This window comes from Peromyscus eremicus, chromosome 4 (assembly GCF_949786415.1).
Source record: "Peromyscus eremicus chromosome 4, PerEre_H2_v1, whole genome shotgun sequence".
In the NCBI taxonomy this organism is placed as follows: Eukaryota; Metazoa; Chordata; class Mammalia; order Rodentia; family Cricetidae; genus Peromyscus; species Peromyscus eremicus.
In genome coordinates, this window is record NC_081419.1 from 102628370 (window position 1) to 102651287 (window position 22918).

The 22918-nt window shown below is 42.4% G+C and overlaps 1 protein-coding gene across 3 annotated transcripts in view; it reads left to right on the forward strand.

The window, feature by feature from the left end:
* The window catches only part of Tmem87b (transmembrane protein 87B), a 41160-nt gene that overhangs the window by 15535 nt on the left and 2707 nt on the right, over window positions 1-22918 (forward strand). The window contains exons 9-16 of one of the 3 annotated variants that reach the window (XM_059261391.1): window positions 289-388; window positions 3814-3907; window positions 5702-5772; window positions 9377-9486; window positions 9568-9626; window positions 11793-11896; window positions 18814-18887; window positions 20235-20305. In XM_059261391.1, the coding sequence (XP_059117374.1) occupies window positions 289-388; window positions 3814-3907; window positions 5702-5772; window positions 9377-9486; window positions 9568-9626; window positions 11793-11896; window positions 18814-18887; window positions 20235-20305 (683 nt within the window). Of the gene's footprint in view, window positions 1-288; window positions 389-3813; window positions 3908-5701; window positions 5773-7402; window positions 7475-9376; window positions 9487-9567; window positions 9627-11792; window positions 11897-13669; window positions 14469-18813; window positions 18888-20234; window positions 20306-22918 lie in introns of those variants that run through there. The other 2 variants (XM_059261390.1, XM_059261392.1) reach the window with 2 other exon arrangements.

Consider the following 22918-nt stretch of genomic DNA (forward strand, 5'->3'; position numbering starts at 1 on the left):
AGAGAGCATGATGGCTTTCACATAGTTGCTGGACGTGAAGAGGGATGTAGCTGGAGGGTTGGTATAAGAAAACTGCCCAATAAAGCTGATCAGACTTGAGGTGAGACTTGAGGAGGTAGTACCGCCTTCCTCTAGGTCTGCAATGTCAGTTGGATTAAATGGCTTGGAAATCACGTATGGCTAATTAATCTGAGGTCAGTGTCATTGCACATGGTAATTTTTTATAGTCTTAGTTAAAAGGCCCTCAAAAGTACACATAATGAGTTGGTTTTTTTTCTTCCCCCTCAGCCCAAGGTTTACTGATATTTGCGGAGTTAATATCTGCAGTTAAGAGGACATTGGCTCGCCTGCTTGTGATCATTGTGAGCTTGGGCTATGGCATTGTGAAGTAAGTATTGCTGCATTGAACAGCTCCTGACTCTCCAGTCTAGTGCTTCAGTCCATGCGTACCACAACTCCTGCAGAACTCAGCACTTGTCAGTATTGCAGCCTGAATCCCAAGAGAAAACTCTACAAGGGCACAGGTTTTATTTATTTATTTTATTTTATTTTTTGTTTTTTTTCGAGACAGGGTTTCTGTGTGTAGCTTTGCACCTTTCCTGGAACTCACTCTGTAGCCCAGGCTGGCCTCAAACACACAGAGATCCGCCTGGCTCTGCCTCCAGAGTGCTGGGATTAAAGGCGTGCGCAGCCACCACTGCCCCAGCCTACAAGGGCACATGTTTAAAAACATGTTTGGACTAGTCATTTTATATCATTTCCAAATGAAGATCCTGATTGAATCCCAGTAGCCCGAGGTGGCCTGAGCCTCCCAGAGTGCTGGGATTCTAGGCATGTGCCACCGCACCTATCTCTTAAGCAGTCTGTGTCTTACTATAAAGGTGCAGCAAATCCAGGCCAAAGTACAGAACCATCATAACTAGGGACCACCGCTTATTTCTGCACTGGACATATGATCTTCCCTGGCCTACAGACAAAACCATGACGTTCTCGACACCCTGTTCTAACATTAGAGCCGCTGAGAGCTCCATGCAAGGTACAGAAACTGCAGGTGAAGGCAGGAGGATGGGTCACACTACACTGACTCTTCCTTACTCAGGACCTCATTTACCTCTGTCTTGACTTCTGTTTTAACAAGCTTACAGAAGAGGCTAAGGGCTGATAGAAGAACTGTGCATCGAATGAGATGTACCCAGGTAGACAAGAAACATGGGATGGGCCCAACTTGCAGGGGTTCCACTGGGAATAGTGACAGTAGTGGCAGAGGACTGGTGCTCCTAGCCATCGGGTAGCAACACTGTTACTGTCTATAAAGCAATCTAGGGTGGGGTGTGTACCCAGAGAGGAACTCAGTGCTTGGGAGGGCTGTAACCCACAGGAACACTTACCCTTCTTTTGTGGGTGCTCTCTGGTAGGAGACTGAGAAAATGGTCATCATCTGGGTCACTCCCATCTGCAGGATTTACTAATGGGCTGTGGTACCATTGACCTACCCAGGGAACCAGGAGAGGCCATGCACTCCCAGAGTAGCTCTCCCACCTGAGGCTAACCCCACCACTGCAGCTCAGGCACGGGCAGCTTTGGAGAGGTGAGAGGAAGGTCATTGTGAAGTAGAAAGCCCTGTTTGTAGCTTCAGCTGGTCTCTTTGCACAGTGCGAATGTTTGGCAGGTGTTTTAGGTGCATGTCTAAGGATATTTTCAAGTTAAGGTAGGATCCCTGGGGAAGCAGCATTGACATCAGCTAATAAAAAAACACCAGGAGTAATCTAGGAAGTGATGACTGAGGTGTCCCTGGCGAAGGCAGAGGTAGAAAGGTGGTACTGAGAGTGTGGCTTCAAGGGTCTGCATTCCTTACGTCTTCTCGTTGATTCTCCTGTGTTTGGGAGCACAGCTAGCACCAAGATGTCGGGCTCCCAGGCCCTTCTGAAGAGTTGACAGGAACGAAGCCAAAACAAATGATGGAGTTGGGTTCTGTGGACTCTGGGATCCAGGCAGAGGTGATGTTGCTGTGTCTATGTTTCATTCACAAGGGCAGTAGAGACTGTTTAGAAACAGCTATCTAGGGACTGGAGAGATGGCTCAGTGGTTAAGAGCACTGACTGCTCTTCCAGAGGACCCAGGTTCAATTCCCAGCACCCACGTGGTGCCTCATAATTGCCTGTGACTCCAGTTTCAGGGGATCCAACACCTTTACACAGACATACATGCAGGCAAAACATGAATGTACATGACATAAAAATAAGTAAATTATTTTTTAAAAAAGAAAGAAAAACTGCCCTCTAGTCCCAGATGCAAACATGGAACCCGGGCTGTGTCTTTGAATTACAGACCGACCTTCTTAACTGTTCACTGCTGAGGTGCCATTCCCTCCGGTGTAAGGACTCCGACCACCGTGAGGACTAAGATGACTGACTTCCATTTAAGCCCTAATCTGTCACGTATCGTTGGCTAATTTAACTTATAGGTGTCTTGGAGTTCTGGTCGTTTTAGTAAATGGTTTTTTGTTTTTGTTTTTGTTTTTTTATCTTATTTTACTTCTAATTGAATGTGACTAGTGCAGATGGACAACGCTAGAGTAGGGATTAGCCAAGTTGTTCAGCTTTTGAGGGTGCCAAGAGCCAGCCTGGCTTTGTTGGCTTTCTAGTAGGGGATCATTATCCTCACGTAGTTCTACCCAGTTCTTTGCCTGTTAAAGGCAGGAAGGTAAGCAGGAACTGTGCTTCTCAGCAGCTTATGTTGTTATCCTGAAGGGGCACACGGGGTGTTTCCATGAAGTGTGTCTCCTGAAGGGTTCTGTTACATACATAATTTTCCCAAGGTAATGAGGGTGCGTCTCTCCCTAAAGGTGTTAGGCTATTGCTGGCTGGTCAAAATTTTCATCCTGAACTCTTGGCGATAATGGAAAAGCTGTCATGGTCACTCACAAACAGGCTTTTAGGCTTTCTTACTTTGTTTTCTTAAGTATCTTGGAGTAGACTTGTTAGGTCACAGCTAGGTCTGTCAACACCTGTGTTCCCAGCACTCAGGGCATGGAGTCCAAATGATCTCCAGTTCAAGGCCAACCTGGGCTGCATTCCAAGCTCTTTCTTGCCTATAACCTGAAGGAGGCCACCACCTTGATCCCCTTCTCCACATCTGACACTTAGCTCCTTTCCTTAGGTTTTGTTTTAACATGACTGTCTTAGATATGTTTTCAAAGCCATTTTTTCCATACTAATTACTCTGAGAAGAGGGTTTTGAAGTATTATAAAATGTATGTGCAATCATCTGATTTGTAGATCCCAGTCTGTATTCAGATTGTTAATTGTAAAAGAAAATACATTTTCCCCTACTCATACATGTTTTAAGAATCAAAAATATTATTTTAACTTTTAAGTTGAAAGAGTAAAAACCAAATTATGTTATCACCTCTGCTGTGGATAAGAGGCAGGAAAGAGAGGAAGGGCTCTGGGTTCCTTGTGCTCACACTCTGCTCTGTGGCCAGTCACAAGATCGGTTGGCTCCTCCAAGATAATGTTAGTAGAAGTTATAATCTCTGTCAGTGGCCCCTAGAACCTGGCCTCTCCCTTCCTAGGCTCACCAGCCTGCCCTCTGTTCTAAGTAGTACTTGGTTATGTTCATCCTCCTGCTTGAACTTCACATCCTCGGGCACGGGTACAGCTTCAGGTCCTAGAGGAAAGGGCTGGTGCTCCTGGGCCTGTGACTGTCCTGTGAGAGAGAATGCAGAGTTCAAGGACAGCCGCGTAACTAAATAGTCGTGTTCAGATGCACCCTACTTACCCATGCTTTCTCTCCCGCCTCTTCTCACTCCAGGCCCCGGTTAGGAACAGTCATGCACCGAGTGATTGGACTGGGACTGCTGTACTTGGTCTTTGCGGCCGTCGAAGGCACCATGAGAGTCCTCGGGGTAAAAGCCACATGAGCCTGACCAGAGAGTGCCGCTGTTCTTAGTGTCTTCACTTTCCTCTGTTTAAGATCAAAACGTGTGAGAAAGTCCCAACTTGCGCTTTTTCCAGATGGAATAGTCTGCTTTTTTAATACTTGTGAAGGAAGAGCCCAGCAGACTGCTTCCTAAAATGGCAGACCGTGAAAGACTGCTAATAGCATCCCCCTTGGACGTAGCTCCGTCCAGAAATGTCTGTGTTCATTATTAGTGGCGTCTATTTTTGCCCTTACATAGTTTAAACTCAGACATACCTTTCTTAATCCTGGACTTAGAAATGGATTGAATGAGCAGAAAGGGAATTATTCCCTTCACTCATGGAAGCATTTCTCCTCTCATTTGGCTCTAACTTTGCCCTGACTGGACTTACTCTGTGGGGAGTCAGAAAGTCCCACAGTGGAAGAACCAGGTCGTGTTCAGGGAAGACTCTGGTCATGTGGGCAGCAGCACTTTATCCTCTGAGGAAGTGTTGGATTTTAATCTGTGAAAACTCTTAAGAAAAAAGCAAAATCAAACAACTTGCATGAAAGGAGCTTGGGTCCTTAGGAAGCCAAGTGATTGAGAAGCTTACTGCGGTTTACTTGATTCAAAGACTTGCATTTTACCCAAACCACATTTACATTCAGTGTGTAGATCAGATCACTGTGCACAGAGCAGTTAATCTGTATGTTCTCATGTAACTTTACCTCACATGTTTTTGTTTGACTCCCTTTTTTTTTTTTTTTTTTTTTTTTTGGTTTTGAGATAAGGTTTCTCTGTGTAGCTTTGGAACCTGTCCTAGATCTCCTCTGTAGACTAGGCTGGCCTTGAACTCACAGAGAGTGAGTGCTGGGATTAAAGGCGTGTACCACCACCACCCAGCTCTTTGTTTGGCTCTTAAAGGAGGACATTTTTCAACAATATTAAAAAGCCTTATTCCATTGTCTTCATACATCTACATTCCATGCCACAGACCTGCTCTTTTATTCTTTGAGTATGTTTGTTCCTTTGCATAATCATGAAGAATCCCTCATATATGTGTGTGTGTATACATACGTGTGTGTGTGTGTGTGTGTGTGTGTGTGTGTGTGTGTATATATATATATATATATATATATATGATTTTTTTGAGATAAGGTTTCTCTGTGTACCAGTCCTGGTTGTCCTGGAACTCACTCTGTAGACCAGCCTGGCCTTGAGCTCAGAGATCCACCTGCCTCTAATTCATAGGAAATTAGTCTTTGCTGAAAAGATTATAGGAAAAATAATACCCCACATATAAATTCAACATTATACATTTTAAAGTTTACACAGTCAGCAGTTTAGATAGTGACTGTTTTAAATGTAACTGTTGAAGCAGGTGTCTAATTTATAGTTTGTTTCTCCCTTTCCACATAGTACCTCACCTTACTTTGCCTTTTTTGTGTGAGTGTCCCTTTACCATCAGGGGACATCAGGAGTCTGTTCCTTTGATAGACTCGGCTCTGAGTTTGGGGTGATGAGGCAGGAGATTGAAATGGCAGGTCTGGATGAGATTGGGGCATGGCCAGCGTTTTGTTTATAGCCAGTCTATTTCTAGTGTGAAATAAATTGGTAAGAAATTACATTTGCTGTTTCCAAAACAGATGATTTCTATGTGTTAAACACAATCCCATCAAGATATAAACTCTTAGGTGGCATAGTAGGTGATAAAGAGTGAAATTGTTTTTCTTCAGATGATACTTGTACACTGCAATGAAACTTGAATAAATTTAGGCTTTCCCTACTTTTATCTTTCAGGGTTCTAAACATTTAGCTGTTGTTTTGAGTGACATTATTTTAGCAGTTATTGACTCCATTTTTGTGTGGTTCATATCCTTTATCATGTCCTTCCAAAATGGTTTGTGGTATTATTAAAATCAGATTACTCCTAATTCATAATAATGGTAGAATGAAATATAATTGTGCATTATTGTTTTCTCAATAAAGGAGTTTAGCTAAAGACAAGAAAGTAGTAACTCCCCAGATAGGAATGTCTCTGTTTTCCTGTTAGTTCACTAAACATGTAAATGCTCAATGTACACCCACACAGTGAGGCCTACACTGAGAATATCGTCTCTGCGTTTACAGAATTCACACCTACTAGAGAGACAAATAGACAACTTCACTGAAACCACGTATCAGGAGAAATTGTCATCCTAGAGTGCTGGTGTGAGGGTAGAGGTGAGAGGAAAACTAGCAGAAAAGATAAAGACTTCACAGAAATGGTTGAGTACATAGGAAGAGAACTGAGGGAAAGCATGGTTGAAGTGTGACATTAAAGGGGACAGTGGCAGAATGTCCCCGCTTAGCTTTTCTGCATGTAAATGTGGTGGTGAATCATGGCAGATGAGACCATGGGGAAAGATGTGATGACGTGGGTGGGGCCTGTGCAACCTCTGCAGTGGCCTCTTAGAGATGCTTGCCTTCCTGCGGAGAAGGGCAGGGAATAGACACCTCTGGAACTGGATGGCAGAGCTGCAGTAGAGATGGGGGCAACCCCACCTTTAGCAGTACATCTCTGTCCTGATGCTTGTCCTCTGCCACTGTGTATTTAGAAAGGAGCCTGAGCTGCCCATTTTGAAATTGCCTCTTTTCTAAAGTAGTTTGTGCTTGGAACTTTTGACAAGTCAGGGACTATGCCCTTGCAGTAAGCAATTGAGCTTTAGACTTTTCATCCAGAAGAATTTTGTAGGTGGGTGTGGTGGTGCATGCCTTTAATCTTAGTGCTTGGGAGGCAGAGGCAGGTGATCTCTGAATTAGAGGCCAGCCTGAGCTTCAAAGAGAGTTCAGAGACAGCCAGGGCTACATAAAGAGACCCTGTCTCAAAGCAAGTAAACCAAACATGCTGTTTTCTCTTGGGATTTACAGATAGATATTCCAGAGATTTCTTCACCATCCACAGAGTGATTCATTGGGGAAAACTGGTGGAAAATTCTAAGGAAAAAGCTCTGTATTTTCTGATCCCATCTCTGTGTAAATGTGGGCAGGCCATCTCCTTTGGACAGCATTGACTTTGTTACCTTCCAGTACAGTGAGCCAGGTTGGGGTAGGGAGGTAGGAAAAACGATGAGAGGTTTAATTTTCTCAGAGGTCATAAAGAAATCCGGAAATGAAAACTACCCTGGACAGTGTTAAGTGGTGACCAGAAGTAGGTTACTCTAGTACTCCTTTCCTTTGAACCTGAATTTGCTGCGTTTGCTCTCACCTGCTATTTGGTCTTTTTTACCACTGTAAGTGAGAAGTAGGTTTCCTGGGTGACAAGCAGATATAAGCAGGGCTGGATAAAAAAATTGATGCTTTTGGATGACGACCTTGCTCTCTTTGATTCTGATGAACCTAACCAAAGGCAGTTAATCCTGTAAGAATCTTCCTGATGGAAATTCAAAGTTGGTAGCCTTTCTGATGTCTCCCCATGCCCCCCTGTGCTGCTTGGTTACTTGTTTTGCTGTTTTGCTGCAGGCAAATGACTCTGATCTTGTTCTCCTGGCCAGCCTGCCTCTCTCTCTTCTTGACTCGGGCTTGTGCTGGTGGATATCCTTTTCTACCGCCCCGGCGTGCTCGCCTGGCTCTCTCCACCTTGTGGAGCCTGTGCGCTTCCATTACTGCTTTCTCTTCCGCAGGGGGCGCGGGTGGGCGTGGGGGAGTTAAACTTGACCTAATTAAACAGTGCCCTGGTAAGTAAAGGCTTAGGCAGTTTCAAATTTGCTTTTGACATTTTTAACCCCTTGGTTTTAAAGAACACATTTGCATTTTCAAACAAGAACAGGTTTGTTTGTTTTATCTGATATGGTGAAGGAGTACAGTGTGTTTGCGTTCTGGTAGGATCTCACAGTAGGACCTAATTGGTTAGAGTGTGTTACTGTAGAAGCTGATCTTGCCAGGCATGGTGGTGCACATCTTAATCCCAGGACTTGGAGGCAGGCAGGAGGATCTCTGAGTTCCACATCAGCCATGGCTAGCTACACAGTGAGACCCTTTCTCAAAGAACTTTTTTTAAAAGTAACTAAAATTAAAAAGGAAAGAAAAAAAAATCCATCTTTACTGTAAAGTATTGGACATGTAGAATGGTTGAAAAATTAGTTTTTATAAAATAGTATTTAGTATGAACAGGAAGTTTTTTTGTTTTTTTAATGAGACAGAGTTCTTTTGTTTTGTTTTTTTGAGACAGAGTTTCTCTGTGTAAGAGTTCTGGCTGTCCTGGAACCCTCTTCATAGAACTCTCTTCATAGCCCAGGCTGGCCTCAAACTCACAGAGATCCGCCTACCTCTGCCTCCTGAGTGCTGGGATCAAAGTTATGCACCACCACCACCCAGTTTTTTGAAGTAGTTAGTCTTTTAAATAGGTATAAATCCAAAGCTTGCCCTGCTCTCTGTTAGTGTTGGTATCTGGTTCATAAATAAAGGCCGTTGGTCTGTCCCCAAGGAGGGACCTGCCTGCATGAGTAGACACCTACAGGCCTCTACTGACCTGAGGGGTCAACAAGGAAGTCTCTGTTCCCTCCTTCTGGACAGTATTAGCCTTCCTTGAGCCTGGGGCTCCTGGAGAGCACCCACTGCTAAAACTTCCTCTCCACCAGTTGTGTTCTGGGAAAGGCTATTGTAAGGCGGCTCCCTTCCCATAGGACTTGGCTCAGAGTCCAGGATGCTCCTACTTTACCTGACTAAGCCAGACCCAGACCCTCCAAATACCCATTCTTTACCTCGGGAATGATTAGCTGAACCTTCTGTATCCATTGTATAATCAAGACAAAATACTAACTTCATCAAACTTCAAGACTTTTCCTTGAACCTACTGTTAGCCTGAGCTCTTTAAAGGTCCTCGTGAGAACTGACAGACCTCCAGGAAAGACCTGTATGTTGTCACTGTGCCCAGCCACCTTTCCTGTGCTTGGTCCTTCTGTCCACAGGCCTTTTCTCCCTGGCCTTTAAGTCACTTGAAAAGCTTACATTCCTAGTATGCCCCGTCCTTCCAAAAGATACCACTTAAATTCAGGCTTGTTATTTTTGTTAGTTTTTTAATTTATAAAAAGGAACTGATAGATGCTCTAACTACTCAATTATAGCTATTTAGAGAATAATATTAGAACAAGAAAAAATAAGAAAGTAACAGACATGGTGTCATAGGTAGCAAGAGGTGTCTTAGCTGAGAGTTTCTGCTTTGACTGTGCACATTGCACTGGCCTATGTCACAGGAACACATCACAGGTCTTCCTGCCCCCCCCCCTTTTTTTTTTAAGTTCATTTCAGACAATGGAAATTTTATATAGAAAACTGTAATTAAATGTAATTTTAGAATGGTATAGATTAAGATACATTTTCTGTGTTTTGTTTTAAGAGTTGTTTTTAGCATTGCTGTGTTTGGGACTATAGTACAAGATTCTTACTGTGTTTTCTTTTAACTATAGTTTGCCATTTTCCTTAACTAGTTTTTCACATTTTTATAAGTTTGGCACAGACTATGAAGACTCTAAGGCTGAGAAAGAACACGGTGAAATTTTCATTGTATAGGCATTTTACAAATACACTCATCTTTGCTGTGCTGGGTAAGCCATCTCTGCCTCTTTCTAAACCAGCCCATTTCAGTGTTGTGTGTTCTTTCAGAGGTGACTGTCTCTGTCTTTCAGCTTCTATAGTGTTTATGGTGTGGACAACAAAGACCTTCAGGATTGCAAAATGCCAATCAGTAAGTAAAATCTTAAGTATTTTAAAATTTAATTAAGTCATTGGCTAGATAATTAAAGTGGTTTGTTGTGGGGTATTTGTACACTGTGTGAAGATGTATTGGTGTGATTGGTGTAATAAAAAGCTAAATAGCCAATGATATAGGCAAATAGGCAAGAGGTATAGGCAGGAATTCTAGGGAGAGAAAGGAAGAAGAGGAGGAATCCAGGTGCACAGGAGATGCCTGGAGACATGGAGAAGAAACCAGAGGTACAAGATGGATGAGAGGTAATGCCATGTGATAGAATATAGATTAATATAAATGGGTTAATTTAAGTTGTAAGAGCTAGTTAGAAATAAGCCTAAGCTTTTATAATTAAAAAGAAGTCTACATGTCATTATTTGGGAGTTGACTGGCAGGACAGAAAATACTTACTACTTATAGCACCCAATCTAGGGCACCAGATGATGTTTATTATCCGTGGCCCCATAGCCCCCTCATTCAGCACCCTGCCAGCCACTCAAGCTGTGGCCTGGCAGGGCTTCTGGTCCCGCTGCCCTGGCTCTGCCACGGCCTTGATATTTAGGTTTAAATTAAGTCTCTTGTTGTATTTATCAATAAGACTCAGAAGTCAAAGGCTGGGGTAAAAACCTGCTAGCTCAGAGAGACTGAGTAGCAACTAGATGACCTTGTTTTTTTGGCCAGAGACACAACAAGAGGTGTGTCGTTTTATTTAGGCAAAAAGGAGGAAATGTTATGGGATATTTTGATCACACTCTGACACTCCCTAGACTGCCCAATAAAGTTATACCTTGAGTCAGGGTGAAGTGAGCAGCTGACTTACTGAAATTGGCTATTGAGAAGTCAGTACTTTGGATAGAAAAGATACACAGGAAGGAAAGGGCGGGAACTATAATTCCTCTTGGTTCAGGGATGAGGGAAGAGATGTGCTCTTACGGTGTCTCCGGCCAGAAAACTAGGTCAGCTAGTTGCTACTTAGCCTCTCTGAGCTATCAGGTTTTTACCTCAGCCTTTGACTCCTCGGTCTTACTGATAAATAGAATGATAGAGAGCCCTGGCTGCAGGACAGGCAGCCCCGCCAGGCAGTGGCCTGCGTGGCTGGCACAGAACTGACTGAGGGGCTGGGGGGCTACAGACGATAATTAAAATATCAGTAGATTCATGTGCAGCTGCTAAGCCGACAAAAAAAATGACTGGTTAATTAAATTATTAAAGAATTAAAGTGCTTAATTAAATTAAATATTTAAAGTTACTGTTTTTAATTCTGTTTTTTTTGTGGAATTTCAAAGTTTAGTTTGTAAAGGTATAATTTTATTGGTCGTTTTCCTTTTACTTTGACCAGTTTTTTTGTAGAGATATCAAAACTTTTTTCTTTTAAATAACCTGAAGTTGGAGGTGGATCTCAGTTGGGAGAATGCTTGTCTCACATGCACAAACCCTGGCTTTAATCCCAGTGCCATAGAGACTGTCATAGTTGCAGTCCTGTAATCCCATCACTCAGGAGCTAGAGGAAGCCAGAGGATCAGAAGTTCAAGGCCAGCCAAAAAATAATAAATAGCGGAGCAAGCTCCTCTCAAATTTATTATCCCTTTTTATGAACTTTTTATATATTTGTGCCCCTTTCTCCCTTTCCTTTCTCTGTACCTTTTGGTACAGAGATGGCACCAGGGCATTGCGTGTGCTCTGCTTCACTGAGCTGCACCGCAGCTGGCTTCGTACCTGAGTGGGACTAAACACCTAAGGTGGGCTGCTGCTTTGATGTCACACTCTGCATTGGCTTTGGCGGGATGTCTCGTACTTCATCCCAGTTCTCACTCAGAACCTGGTCTTGAGATCACAGAGTGCCCAAAGCCCTAATCTACTGCAGTCTTAGGGAAGAAGCTGAGCCTTTTGCCATTTTCCCCCTCTTTAATACTTTCTGCTTGAAGGTCTAAGTCTATATTTTGATTTTTTTCCCCCTAAATCTTTCTGTTTATGAAGGGAAACATGTTTGCTCTTTAGAAACAATGCTTACAACATAGGTTTCCTTAGAAGAAAATTATTGTTTGTTTGCTAAGAGGACTTGCCAGCTAGAGAGGTCTCATTACTCCTGTGTACTGTTTGAATGGGACACTTGCACGTTTATCAGAAAATTGATGGTTTATGTTTGGATCACCCTCGTTCTAGGATTGGATGGAGCTCTGGGTTGATGATGCGTTTTGGAGCTTTCTCTTCTCACTCATCCTTATTGTGATAATGTTCTTATGGAGGCCATCAGCAAATAATCAGAGGTAACAACACGGGAAATTATGACTTGGAGGCATTTGACTTCTGTGGTGTTGAGAACCTTAGGAGGCACAGCTCACAGAAAGCATTAGATAATCCAGAACTGTTAAACACAGGGCTTTTTTCTTTAAGGGAAGGAAATGGTGCCTTTTCACCCAGAAGACAGGAGTGGATGTTGTCTAACAACCTGGTGATCTTTTGCTATTCTGTGAAGCCAGATTTTGCTTGAGTTCCCTGAGCATTGTTTAGGCCCTAATCCTGAGCTTTGTCTCTCACTGAATAGAACCCTTCCTTATGAAAGAGGTCTTCCATCAGTAGACTCTTTCCTTATGCTTCTTACAAACCCTTCCTCCCTGGACCCTTACCCTGAGCACTGTTATCAGTCAGCAGAACTCATTCTTACTGCAGAGGTCCCAGGTGCTTTGCTAGAGAGGTGTGCTTTGCAAGGGAATTTTGATGTTGCCATCCCTGAAGCTTTGTTGTGATAATTGTCAAATGGAGACTTTTTCCCAAAGTTGTGCTATGTTTAAATGTGTAAGACAAAGAAGCTTCGAGGTCAGACTCTAGAAGTCTTGACCCAGCACCTGCTAAAGTGATGCTGACCTGAGTTTCATCTCACCTCACTGATCATTTCCCTGCTGGCCTTGACGCTTCCAGGGACCCTGACAGAAAACACACATAGACACTGCTGGGAAGGACTTTGTTTTTGTGCAGTTGTATAGTAATATGAGAAGACAGGCATAGCAAATGGAAGACAGTAAGGTAAGGCATTAAGCAGTCCAGGAGGAAGACAAAGACTCCGTGAAGAGCTGGAATTTATAGAATAGCTTTAAGATAGCAATAATACAGTGAAAGACTGGGCTGAGAAAGAATATAGATTTGGGGAGAACTGTGGAAAAGTCATAGTACATAGAAGTCCACAAGGTGTGCAGTATAGTTAGTATGGCAGGTGCAGCATTTTTTTCCTTCTTTCTTTTTATTTATTCAGTGTGTCTTTCACATCATGCATCTTGATTCCATTCGTTTCCCTGTCCCTTTGCATCCACCCTCTGCCCCTGCAATTCCCCCAAAATAAAACAATTTAAGAGGAAAAAAAGTAAAAATCTCCTCATGGCAGCTGCAGTGTGACCCAGTGAGTCATGCAGTAAACCCTTTGTCCATATATTATTACTTGCAAGTGTTCGTTGCAAAGAGTCATTAGTCTGGTTCAAGGCCTCTGGTTTCTACTACACCATCGATGTTGGGCCCTCTAGGACTGTTCTTGGATATCCTGTTGTTGACCTGTGTTGTAGAGATTCTGCATCTTTGGGTCTGTGGGTCAGACCCCTTCATGTGATCCAGCAGACCATAGATGGGGCGGATGTTGGGGCAGGCCAAGTCATAACCCTGGTTCTAAGCCTGGGCAGCTGCAGGGTTGGTCAGCCCACCACTTCTCCCCTGTCCTCACCACCAGGGTGAGCTTTTCAGCATTGCCCAGGCTAATTCACCCTTGCAGCGAGGGCTAGGGCCAGTTCTCCTGCTTTCACATCCTCGGTGTCAGCTCTGCCCCACCTACACCATCAGGGCCAGCTCTACTGTGTTCAGGTGCAGCCTTCTTATCCCACATGCTTAGAAGAGCTGTGGTTTAGAATATTTCCATAGACTTTACTGGTTAAGCATCCTAATCTGAAATCCAGGATGCTCACAGTCAGAAACTTCTAGAGCAACTGACCTGATACTCAGACAGGTATACAGTTTGGGATTCAGGATGGTCAGTTTTTTTTTTTTTTTTATTTCAGGAAAGCTGTACAGGAAGAGTGAGGTGGAATGGCAAAGGGATGAGTACCAGTTCGGAAATGTGTACTTTCCACTGTGGTGGCCAGCCCCACCTCTCCTGCCTACCTATTCTCCAGGGAGAGAACTATTGAGTTTCTTACGTATCCCTCTAGGGAAGATGAGACAGGCATACTAGGAAGTGTGTTTCCTTCTCCCTTTAACGACTAACAGTCATAGTGGCCAGTGAGGTGGCCCAGCAGGTAGAGGCTCTCTCCATCAAGCCTGCAGACCTGAGTTCATTGCCTGGGACCCCGTGTTGGAAGGAGAGAACCAACTACTGAAAGTTGTCCTCTGACCTCCAATTGTGTGAGCACATGTGTGCACATGAACACACACAAATAAATAAATATAATAAAAATTTAAATAACTAGGCATGTTGGGTCATACTTTTAATCACAGCAATCAGGAGGCAGAGACAGGATATCTCTGAATTCAAGGCCAGCCTAGGATACATATCAAGACCCCGTCTTTAAAAGAATTTTTAAGCTATGCAGTGGTGGTGCTGCATGCCTTTAATCTCAGCACTTGGGAGGCAGAGGCACGTGGATCTCTGAGTTCAAGGCCAGCCTGGTCTACAAAGCTAGTTCCAGGACAGCCAGAGCTGTTATGCAGAGAAACCTTGTCTTAACCCCCCCAAAAGAATTAAAATAAATAAATTACTGTTCTGCACCTTTCTTTTTAAACTATACCTCTGTATCACCATGGATAGATGCATCACAGTAACCAAAGGCTGTGCAGTATTTTATAATGTGAGTGGCACTATATATATATATATATAATGTGCATTCCAAAAATACTGGACATTTGACTTTTGCTATTGTAGATGTAATTCTGAACAGTTTTATTAAATAAGAAACACAGAGCCAAATGCAGAGTTAAAAGCCCAAGAGGTCAGAGCAGCAGCCAAAAGCTAAGACCAAGACCACCTTCTTACCCTTCACTGTCGCTGTCGTCCTTCCCCTCAGAAAGAGACCTACTTCCTGTGTGTCTGTCTTTTTATTGGCTTTCTGTTCTGCCTTCTCATTGGTTGTAAATCCAACCACATGACCTCCTCGTCACTGCCTGTCTATACAGACCTCCAGGTCTCTATGTTTGGTATTGAGATTAAAGGCGTGTGTCTCTAAGATGCTGGCTGTGTCCTTGAACACACAGAGATCTGTCTGTCATGTGATCGGGATTAAGGGCGTGTGCTACCACTGCCAGACTTCTGCTAAATGCCTTGCTATTAGCTCTGACCCCCAGGCAAATTTATTTATTAACATACAAATAAAATACATTTCAGCACAAATAAAATATCACCATATGCTATTATCAGCAGTGTTTCCTGAATGCTTTTGGAGGTACTTTTCTAGTGTACCATAAGGCAAAGGGACCTTTACTTTGACAGATATGGTCCAAAAGACCTTAGGAAAGATTATTTCCATCAATGGTGCATCACATCATTTATTTAATGTATAATGTATTTAATAATTAAAATACAAAAATGCTTAGAGGATTCTAACATGTAAATGTTTGTTTAAATATAGATTCATTTGGTGATATGAAAATAGAATATCAGCCTTGTAAACACAATGTTTTTCATCTATAAACATTTTCTCCTTGATGGCTAGAGAGATAGCTCAGTGGTTAAGAGCACTGGTTGGTTGCTCTTGCAGAGGACACAGGTTTAGCTCTCACTAACCACAGCTCATAACTCCAGCTCCAGGGCATCTGATGCCCTTTTCTGGCCTTTACAGACATTAGGCATGCAATTTAATATATTAAATATATTTAATATATGCAGGCAACACACTCATACACATAAAATAAATAAATCTTAAATGTTTTCCTCCTTGCTATACTGGACAATTTGTAGAAATCAATTTTGTCATCAACAGTATTTTTGAGAAGGTATTTGCTCTTATCACCTTTAATGTCACTAATCACATTAGCACCTTTCTTTCATTAGAAAAATGCTGAAATGTGTAGCTTGAGTTTTCCTGCCTGGCCCACAGTCAGGGCAAATCTCTTTCACCTGCCAGTCCCACAGCCTCTCAGACCCGACCAAGTAAACACAGAGACTTACATTGCTTTCAAACTGTATGGCCGTGGCAGGCTTCTTGCTAACTGTTCTTATAGCTTAAGTTAATCCATTTCCTTTAATCTATACCTTGCCACATGGCTCGTGGCTTACCGGCATCTTCACATGCTGGTTGTCATGGTGGTGGCTGGCAGTGTCTCTCTTTATCCTGAAAGAAAAATTTTAGGTTAATTGTCAAATTCTAGGAAAGGTAACTATATCCTTCGTTATCCAGTCTGTGTATAATGCCAAAGTTCAGGGTTTATCTCAAATCCTTATTCAAGTAGTCTTTGAGACTGGATCATCTCAGCTAGCGCTCTCAAAATTGCTCTGAGCACTTTGTAGTTCAAAGCTGATCTGTAGATGATGTTTGTCAGCTTAGTGATGTTATTATTGTCCACGTGGAATTGTTGTTGTTGTGGGGCCCCATCTTCTTCCTGGAGACTTCAGTTGATGTTAGGCCTGACCGTGATTTCCTGCAAAAAACTGATAAGAGACTCGAACACAAAGACTATATATGCGGCTTTTTAGAATTAGTTAGTACTCTATATGACCATTCATATCTTAACAAAGTTTAAAATGTATATATATCTATATATATTAATCTTGTAAATTGTGATATAAATTTCATACTTTAAGAAAAGTTTAAAGAATCAGAATAGAATCAAAGAGTTGAGATTAGTAATAGAATAGTCCCTTAATTAATTTGGCTTTTCTCCTGTCCCATAGCAAAAGATGGCTCTTTTCCTCTGGCATGATACAGGGAGTTTGCATTTTCCTTTTAACAACATGCTTGAGTTTAAAGACGGAGCGAGCCATTCTCCAACTCCAAAGTCAGCTTTAAATTTTAATTGAACTGGGACTATTAGAAGTTAAATAGTGTTAAATCTTTAAAGAAAAGCAGAAACAAACATTTAGGAAGACATAAAATTTTTTAGATAACATACCCATCGCCATTTCACTCTGTTTCTTAGGATAGACGATTTGTCCCTTTTCTTCAGTTGTCTCATTTGTCCAGTGTTCTTCAAATTCCTTAACCTTCATTCTCCTAAAAGACAAAAACAAAAACCTTTCCCCAAGGTTTTTTGGGGATGTTCCTTTTTGGCAAGTTACTATCTGATTAAATAAAAAGATAGATGTTACTGGTGTAAGTTAGTTTAAATTGGATGTTCATGATAGTTGATGAACTATCACCTCCTCTAATTAAGAGGTCTCTCTTGTTCAAATCGAACCTTTATCAATTTTGATGGTACCCACAGCTTATCTTCTCCTGTAGAAATAAAAGCAAAACCTCGTCCCCAATGTAATACATATCCTGGTTTCCATTCTGAGGTCAGCACATCCTTAAAGTATATAGGTTGATTTAATTCTGTAGTTTTTTCTATTATCCAATGTCTCTCTGCAGCTGTTGTTCCTTTCTCATTGGCATTGAGAAAATTCAAAGTTAATAGAGCATTATGTAGTCTATTTCTGGGGGTTTTAAGGAAAACTCAAGCTACAAATGGCGTCCAACGTGGTGGCAAGAGTTTCCACCTAAAACCTGAAAAAAGATTCTAAAACGGAGCTAAAAACAGCTTCCTAATTGTCTCTCTCAAATGAGCGGCAGCTGCTGGTTTGAGCTATTGGCGGGTTCCTAGCGCGTGTGCTTGATCTGCAGTAGGGCGGAAATGAGGCCTCTGCAAGTGGCACATTAAGCTGCATGGTGGATTTAGACATTGCTAGTATAAAACAAAAAAAGAAGTTCCTGGGCTACACACTGCTTGGATAAAAGCATAGACCCACGATAGCTCCCAGAGCTGGCGGTAAACGTAACCATGTTGGGAAGCTGAGGTGGGCGGAGCCAGCAGCCACAGCTGCTGCAGCTTAAAGCAATAGATTCACAATAAGACAGATTCAGATGTAATAGTTTACAATGTGTGTAAAAGATACGTAGGCTTGAAAAAGACAAAAAAGGTGATATATACAGTTATAGAAACAAATACATAGTTTTAAAAAATAAAGTCATTAAAGAGACAGTAAAGGTAGTATAAAAAATAAGCCATGTGAAGATGAATATTACACAGAGAATCTGGATTGTGTTGTCTTTGGGATTCTTAACTGCAGAGAGATATTTGATTGTAAAGGAAGCTGAGTTAAAACCAATATGCATATTTTAAAGATATCTTGACTTCAAATTTGGATATAAGGATATGTTACTTTGGAAAGGAGTCTCTGCTTTTGTTCCCACAGAAAGCCAGAGGCTATGGATTTGTTCAAGATTAAGATACATCAGGTTTGACCAGCCAAGACCCCCCCTGAAGGTCTCCAATGACACCATGGCCCAGATGATCCAACATCCAGAATGGTTTGAAGGCATCTGGCTCAGACGATACAGCCTCATGGACTATTCCATAACTCTAAAATTTTCTTTGTTTCCCCATAAGATACAGCGCCCCCTTCCAGCAGGAAGTAGTAAGAGAAGCTACGTCCAAATTCCCAAATTATATGTAATTTTACTTTGTTAAGGTTAAAACCTTCCTTTTTGAAAAAAAAAAAAGGGGGGGGAAGTGCTGTGGGATGTATGGCAAATGTGTTGCTAATTAATCAATAAAACACTGATTGGCCGTTGGCTAGGCAGGAAGTATAGGCGGGGCAAGGAGGAGAATAAAGCTGGGAAGTGGAAAGCTGAGTCAGAGAGACACTGCCAGCCGCCACGGTGAGAAACAGCTTGTGAAGATGCCGGTAAGCCACGAGCCATGTGGCAAGGTATAGATTAAAGGAAATGGATTAACTTAAGCTATAAGAACAGTTAGCAAGAAGCCTGCCACGGCCATACAGTTTGAAAGCAACGTAAGTCTCTGTGTTTACTTGGTCGGGTCTGAGAGGCTGTGGAACTGGCAGGTGAAAGAGATTTGCCCTGACTGTGGGCCAGGTAGGAAAACTCAAGCTACAGAAATGGGGTGGATGGGAGGTTAGTTACTATCTAAGCATAAGAAACTTGGGCAGTACGGTTTTTATGTGGAATGACTGACAGTGATCAGATTGAAAGGCTCTTTTGTTTTTATCTAGGTATGCCTTCATGCCCTTGATAGATGATTCTGATGATGAAGTCGAGGAATTCATGGTAACATCTGAAAATTTAAGTGCGTGACATGTTTCTTTTCAAATGACTATTGTACATATTTTAAGAGAAATCTTTACTTGAGATGCAGAGTCACATGTATTGTTTAAAATTTTTCTTATGAGGACTGAGGAGATGTCTCATCCTGTAAAGTGTTTGCCTTGCAGGCATGAGTACATGAATTCAGTCCCCAGAACCAATGTTTAAAAAAAAAAAAAAAAGCCGGGTAGCATGCCTGTACAACCGCAGTGCTGGAGAGGCAGGTCACTGGAGATCCCTGGCCAGCCAACCTGGCCTTCTTGGCTGATTCCAGGCAAGTGTAGGTGGGTGGCACCCAAGGAACAACATCAGAGTTGTCCTCTGGCTGCACCACACACAGGCACACTGGGGAGGTGGCCCAGCAGTGTTTGCTAAGCACACAGGAGAACTTGAGTTAGGATCCTAGCACCTACGTAAGAGCCAGGTGTAAATTAGTGCTGGAGTGGGGGAGGGAGGGGGAGGCAGGGTAAACAGATCTACTGTGGGGCTTGCTGGCCAGCAGTCTTCCTGAAACAGTGAACTATCTCTAGGCTAAGTGAGAGACGCCACCACGCCCCCTGAAAAGAAATAAGATAGAGAATGATAAGGGGAGGCATCCGTTGAGAGGTTACCCACATGCTAAACAGTGCCTAGCCGACTTGGACTGACAGTATGCACACTGACAGTGCTCAGTGTTCTCAATAGTCAGGGAGACACAGACAGCAGTGAGCTACTGCAAACCCCACAGTGCTTATGTCAGCACGACTGATAGCCAGGTGGAGAGGATGCTGCACACACCACTTACTACAAGTCATGGCAGTGTAAAGTCTCTAAGAGGAGTGTGACATGCCCACATAGACACGTGCATAATTTTAAAAAGAGCTTTTATAAAATATGAAGAAAATAATTTTCATATCATATTTTATATCATAAGCATACCCTGCTGTTTATATGTCAAGCAAGTAAAAATTTCTAAGGGGTGTGTGTGTGTGTGTGTGTGTGTTGGGGTGCTAGTGACGAAACCTAGGGCTTCACACATTCTGGGCAAATGCTCTACCACTGAAACAGAGCCCAAGCCTCCAAAGATGTCTTATTTTTGAAATGTTGTAAATCTTACTCATTTACTCTTAAACCTTAAATTGAATTGGGGAAGTGCATTTCAGACCAGCTTGTTGTGAAATACAGTTACCAGAGCCCAAGGCATGTTAAAGCTACTCCCTTGGCCAAAGTGGCTACTCCTAACTCTTTAAAAAAATAATCTTTTTTCTTATTAGGTATTAAGTGTGAAGTTACAGAGGAAAGGATAATTTTGTGATCTTTTATATGTCTCTGTGATGTTTTTCAATTGTAGCTGAAGGAATAAAACTAAGAGCCTCAAAAACGATTTCAAACGGAACAGCTAAGCCTACTTCTGATAATTTTGTGAGTATCTGTGTTTTTAGTGGGGTCTCTAATACTTTAGCTTCTGTCCATGTCAGAGTCACTGACTGTCAGAGGAGCTTTTGCTAAGGTGTGAGGTTATTAAATTAGCTGTTTCCAGGCACCGGTGCACGTCGGGCCCGGATCCGCAATGCCGCTGCTGTCTATTCTCATTAGTCAGGGCCTTTGCTGGAGGTGCAGCACCTCGGGCCTCGCCACCCTGTTGTGTCTGAGTCATGCTGGCCAGGGCTACACGGTGAGGCTTTGTCTTGGTAAAAGTCAGTGTGGCCTTTCAGCACATCCAAGCAATTTCTCTTGAAGCTGCGTTAGGTATTGGTTGTCACCTGTTGGGAAAAGGACTTCTTACGTCCCGTTCACTTTCCAAAATAGCAGAGTTTTAAAACCATGAAAGCATGGATAAAATGTAAAATATAAGGCAGGGATGAGTTTATAAATTATTTGATTTATTTTTTATGTATATATGAGTATTGTTTGCATGTATGTATGTGCATCATGTGTGTGCCTGGTGCCCTCGGGCCAGAGGAGAGAGTCAGAGCCTCTGGAACTGCAGTTATGGCTGGTTATGAGCCGCCACTGGAGTGCAAGGAATCGAACCCAGAGCTCACACTGTAGACCAGGCTGGCCTCGTACTCACAGATCTGCCTGCCTCTGCCTCCTGAGTGCTGGGATTAAAGGCCTGCACTGCCACCCCTGGATCAAAGATGAGTCTTAAATACCTTGCGTCTGTTGCTGTGCACAGAAGTGATGGTGATTGCAGGGAAGCAGAATGAAGCCTTACACACCCTTGTATTCCGCTGCTTTGGAATGATGCTGTATAAAATGGCGTTTGTGTGGGAGTTCCATGACAAGTGCTGTGTGACAACACTGTCCTCGGTTGGAGTTGACGAATTCCCTTCTTTTGACTTCTGGCAATCTGTAAATCTTTGAGTAGTTTCATGGTAATTTAAGCTTTTAAAAATCTCTAGTTTTACTTAGCTAGTATTAGAGCTTCAGGTAGAGCGCTCTATCTGAAAATTCAAAGCCCCCAAATTTTTGAGCATCAACATGACACCACAAGTGAAAAAACTACTGTGAAACTTGGTTTCCTCTGCTAAATTCTTACAAATACTGTATAAAATTGCCTTCGGCCTCTGCATGTAACGCATATGCGTTATAAATGAATTTCATGTTTCAACTTAGGTCCCATCCCTATGCTTTTCATTATGTGTATGCAAATACTTGGAATTATAAAATGTGAAATCTAAAACACTTCTGGCCCCAAGAATTTTAGATGAGGGATACTTAAGCTGTGTTAACGTTTCCAACTTGTTAGTATTTTGCTTTTATGTTGCTTATCAGTTTATTTAAAACTCAGTAGTCACAAACATGTCAAAGGATTTCTACTCATTCTTCTAAACTAAGAGTTGTTGGCTTTTGATTAGAAGTTAGAGATTTTACTTTTCATTACTAATTTCTGCCTGGGACCCCCTCACAGAAACAGGACTCTATTGCCATCTCTCAGTCAGCAAGGTGCTTCCTGCTTCGAGTAGAGTGACCCGGGTCCACAGGAAAGAAAAACTTGATTTCTGTTGTACTGTCCTTTCTCTTTTCTCCATGTGGTTGACACCTAGAAGTCAGTTTCTGTTAGAAGGAAACCCCTCCTACCCCAGCTGATTGGCCTTCCTTGCCTTGAGTAAGGATACGGACACAGGTATAGACACTCCATTTCATTGCTTTGCTGAGGGTGGAGCATTGTCCATTAGGGATAATGAGGGGTAGAAGCAAAAAATCAAAGTGAACCTTGCTGTTTTCTATCTTACAAATCTATTCTATAAGTTTTTATTTTGACTTATTGAGACAAAAAGAAAAAGAACAGGCTTTTTCTGCCGTCTTGGTGCCTATGGAGGTGAGGGAGGTTCTTGTTGCTGAACATTGGAGGCAGATTCCTGGGGCCTGCTGGGAACAGGACTTCTAAAAGGGCAAATCTGTCTGGAAGGCTGTGGGGCAAGGCCATGTGTTTGATGGCTATGTGTGAGGTGTCGGGAACCAGAGAGAGCACACAGCTCTTCTTAAAATTGGAGGTGTTTATGCCCAAGAGGAAGCTGAATTCTACTTGAGCAAGAGATGTGCTCATGTGTATAAAGCAAAAAAACAACACAGTGACTCCTGTAGGCAAACCAAACAAAACCAGAGTGATCTGGGGAGAAGTAACTCGGGCCCGTGGAAACAGTGGCATGGTTCATGACAGTTTCCAAAGCAGCCTTCCTGCAAAGGCCACTGGACACAGAATCCATGTGACGCTGTACCCTTCCCAGATATAAACTGATGAAGAAAAGTAAATAAATAAAAGTGGGAAAAAACAGTAATATACTTAGCTAAAACCAAAAAACAGAAAAATCAGCAGTTTTCTATCTGTTTCTGAAACACTGTCACACTTGGTGTGTGGTCACACTTGGTGTGTGGTCACACTTGGTGGGTGATGTCCTGAGCTCCTTGGAGCACGTGTAGTACTAACAGACGCCGTGCATCTGATTTCAGTCTGAATTTACAAGCATGCTACCAAAAAATGTATGCTTCCAGGTGATACTTAGCAAATACTAAATATAAATATTTATT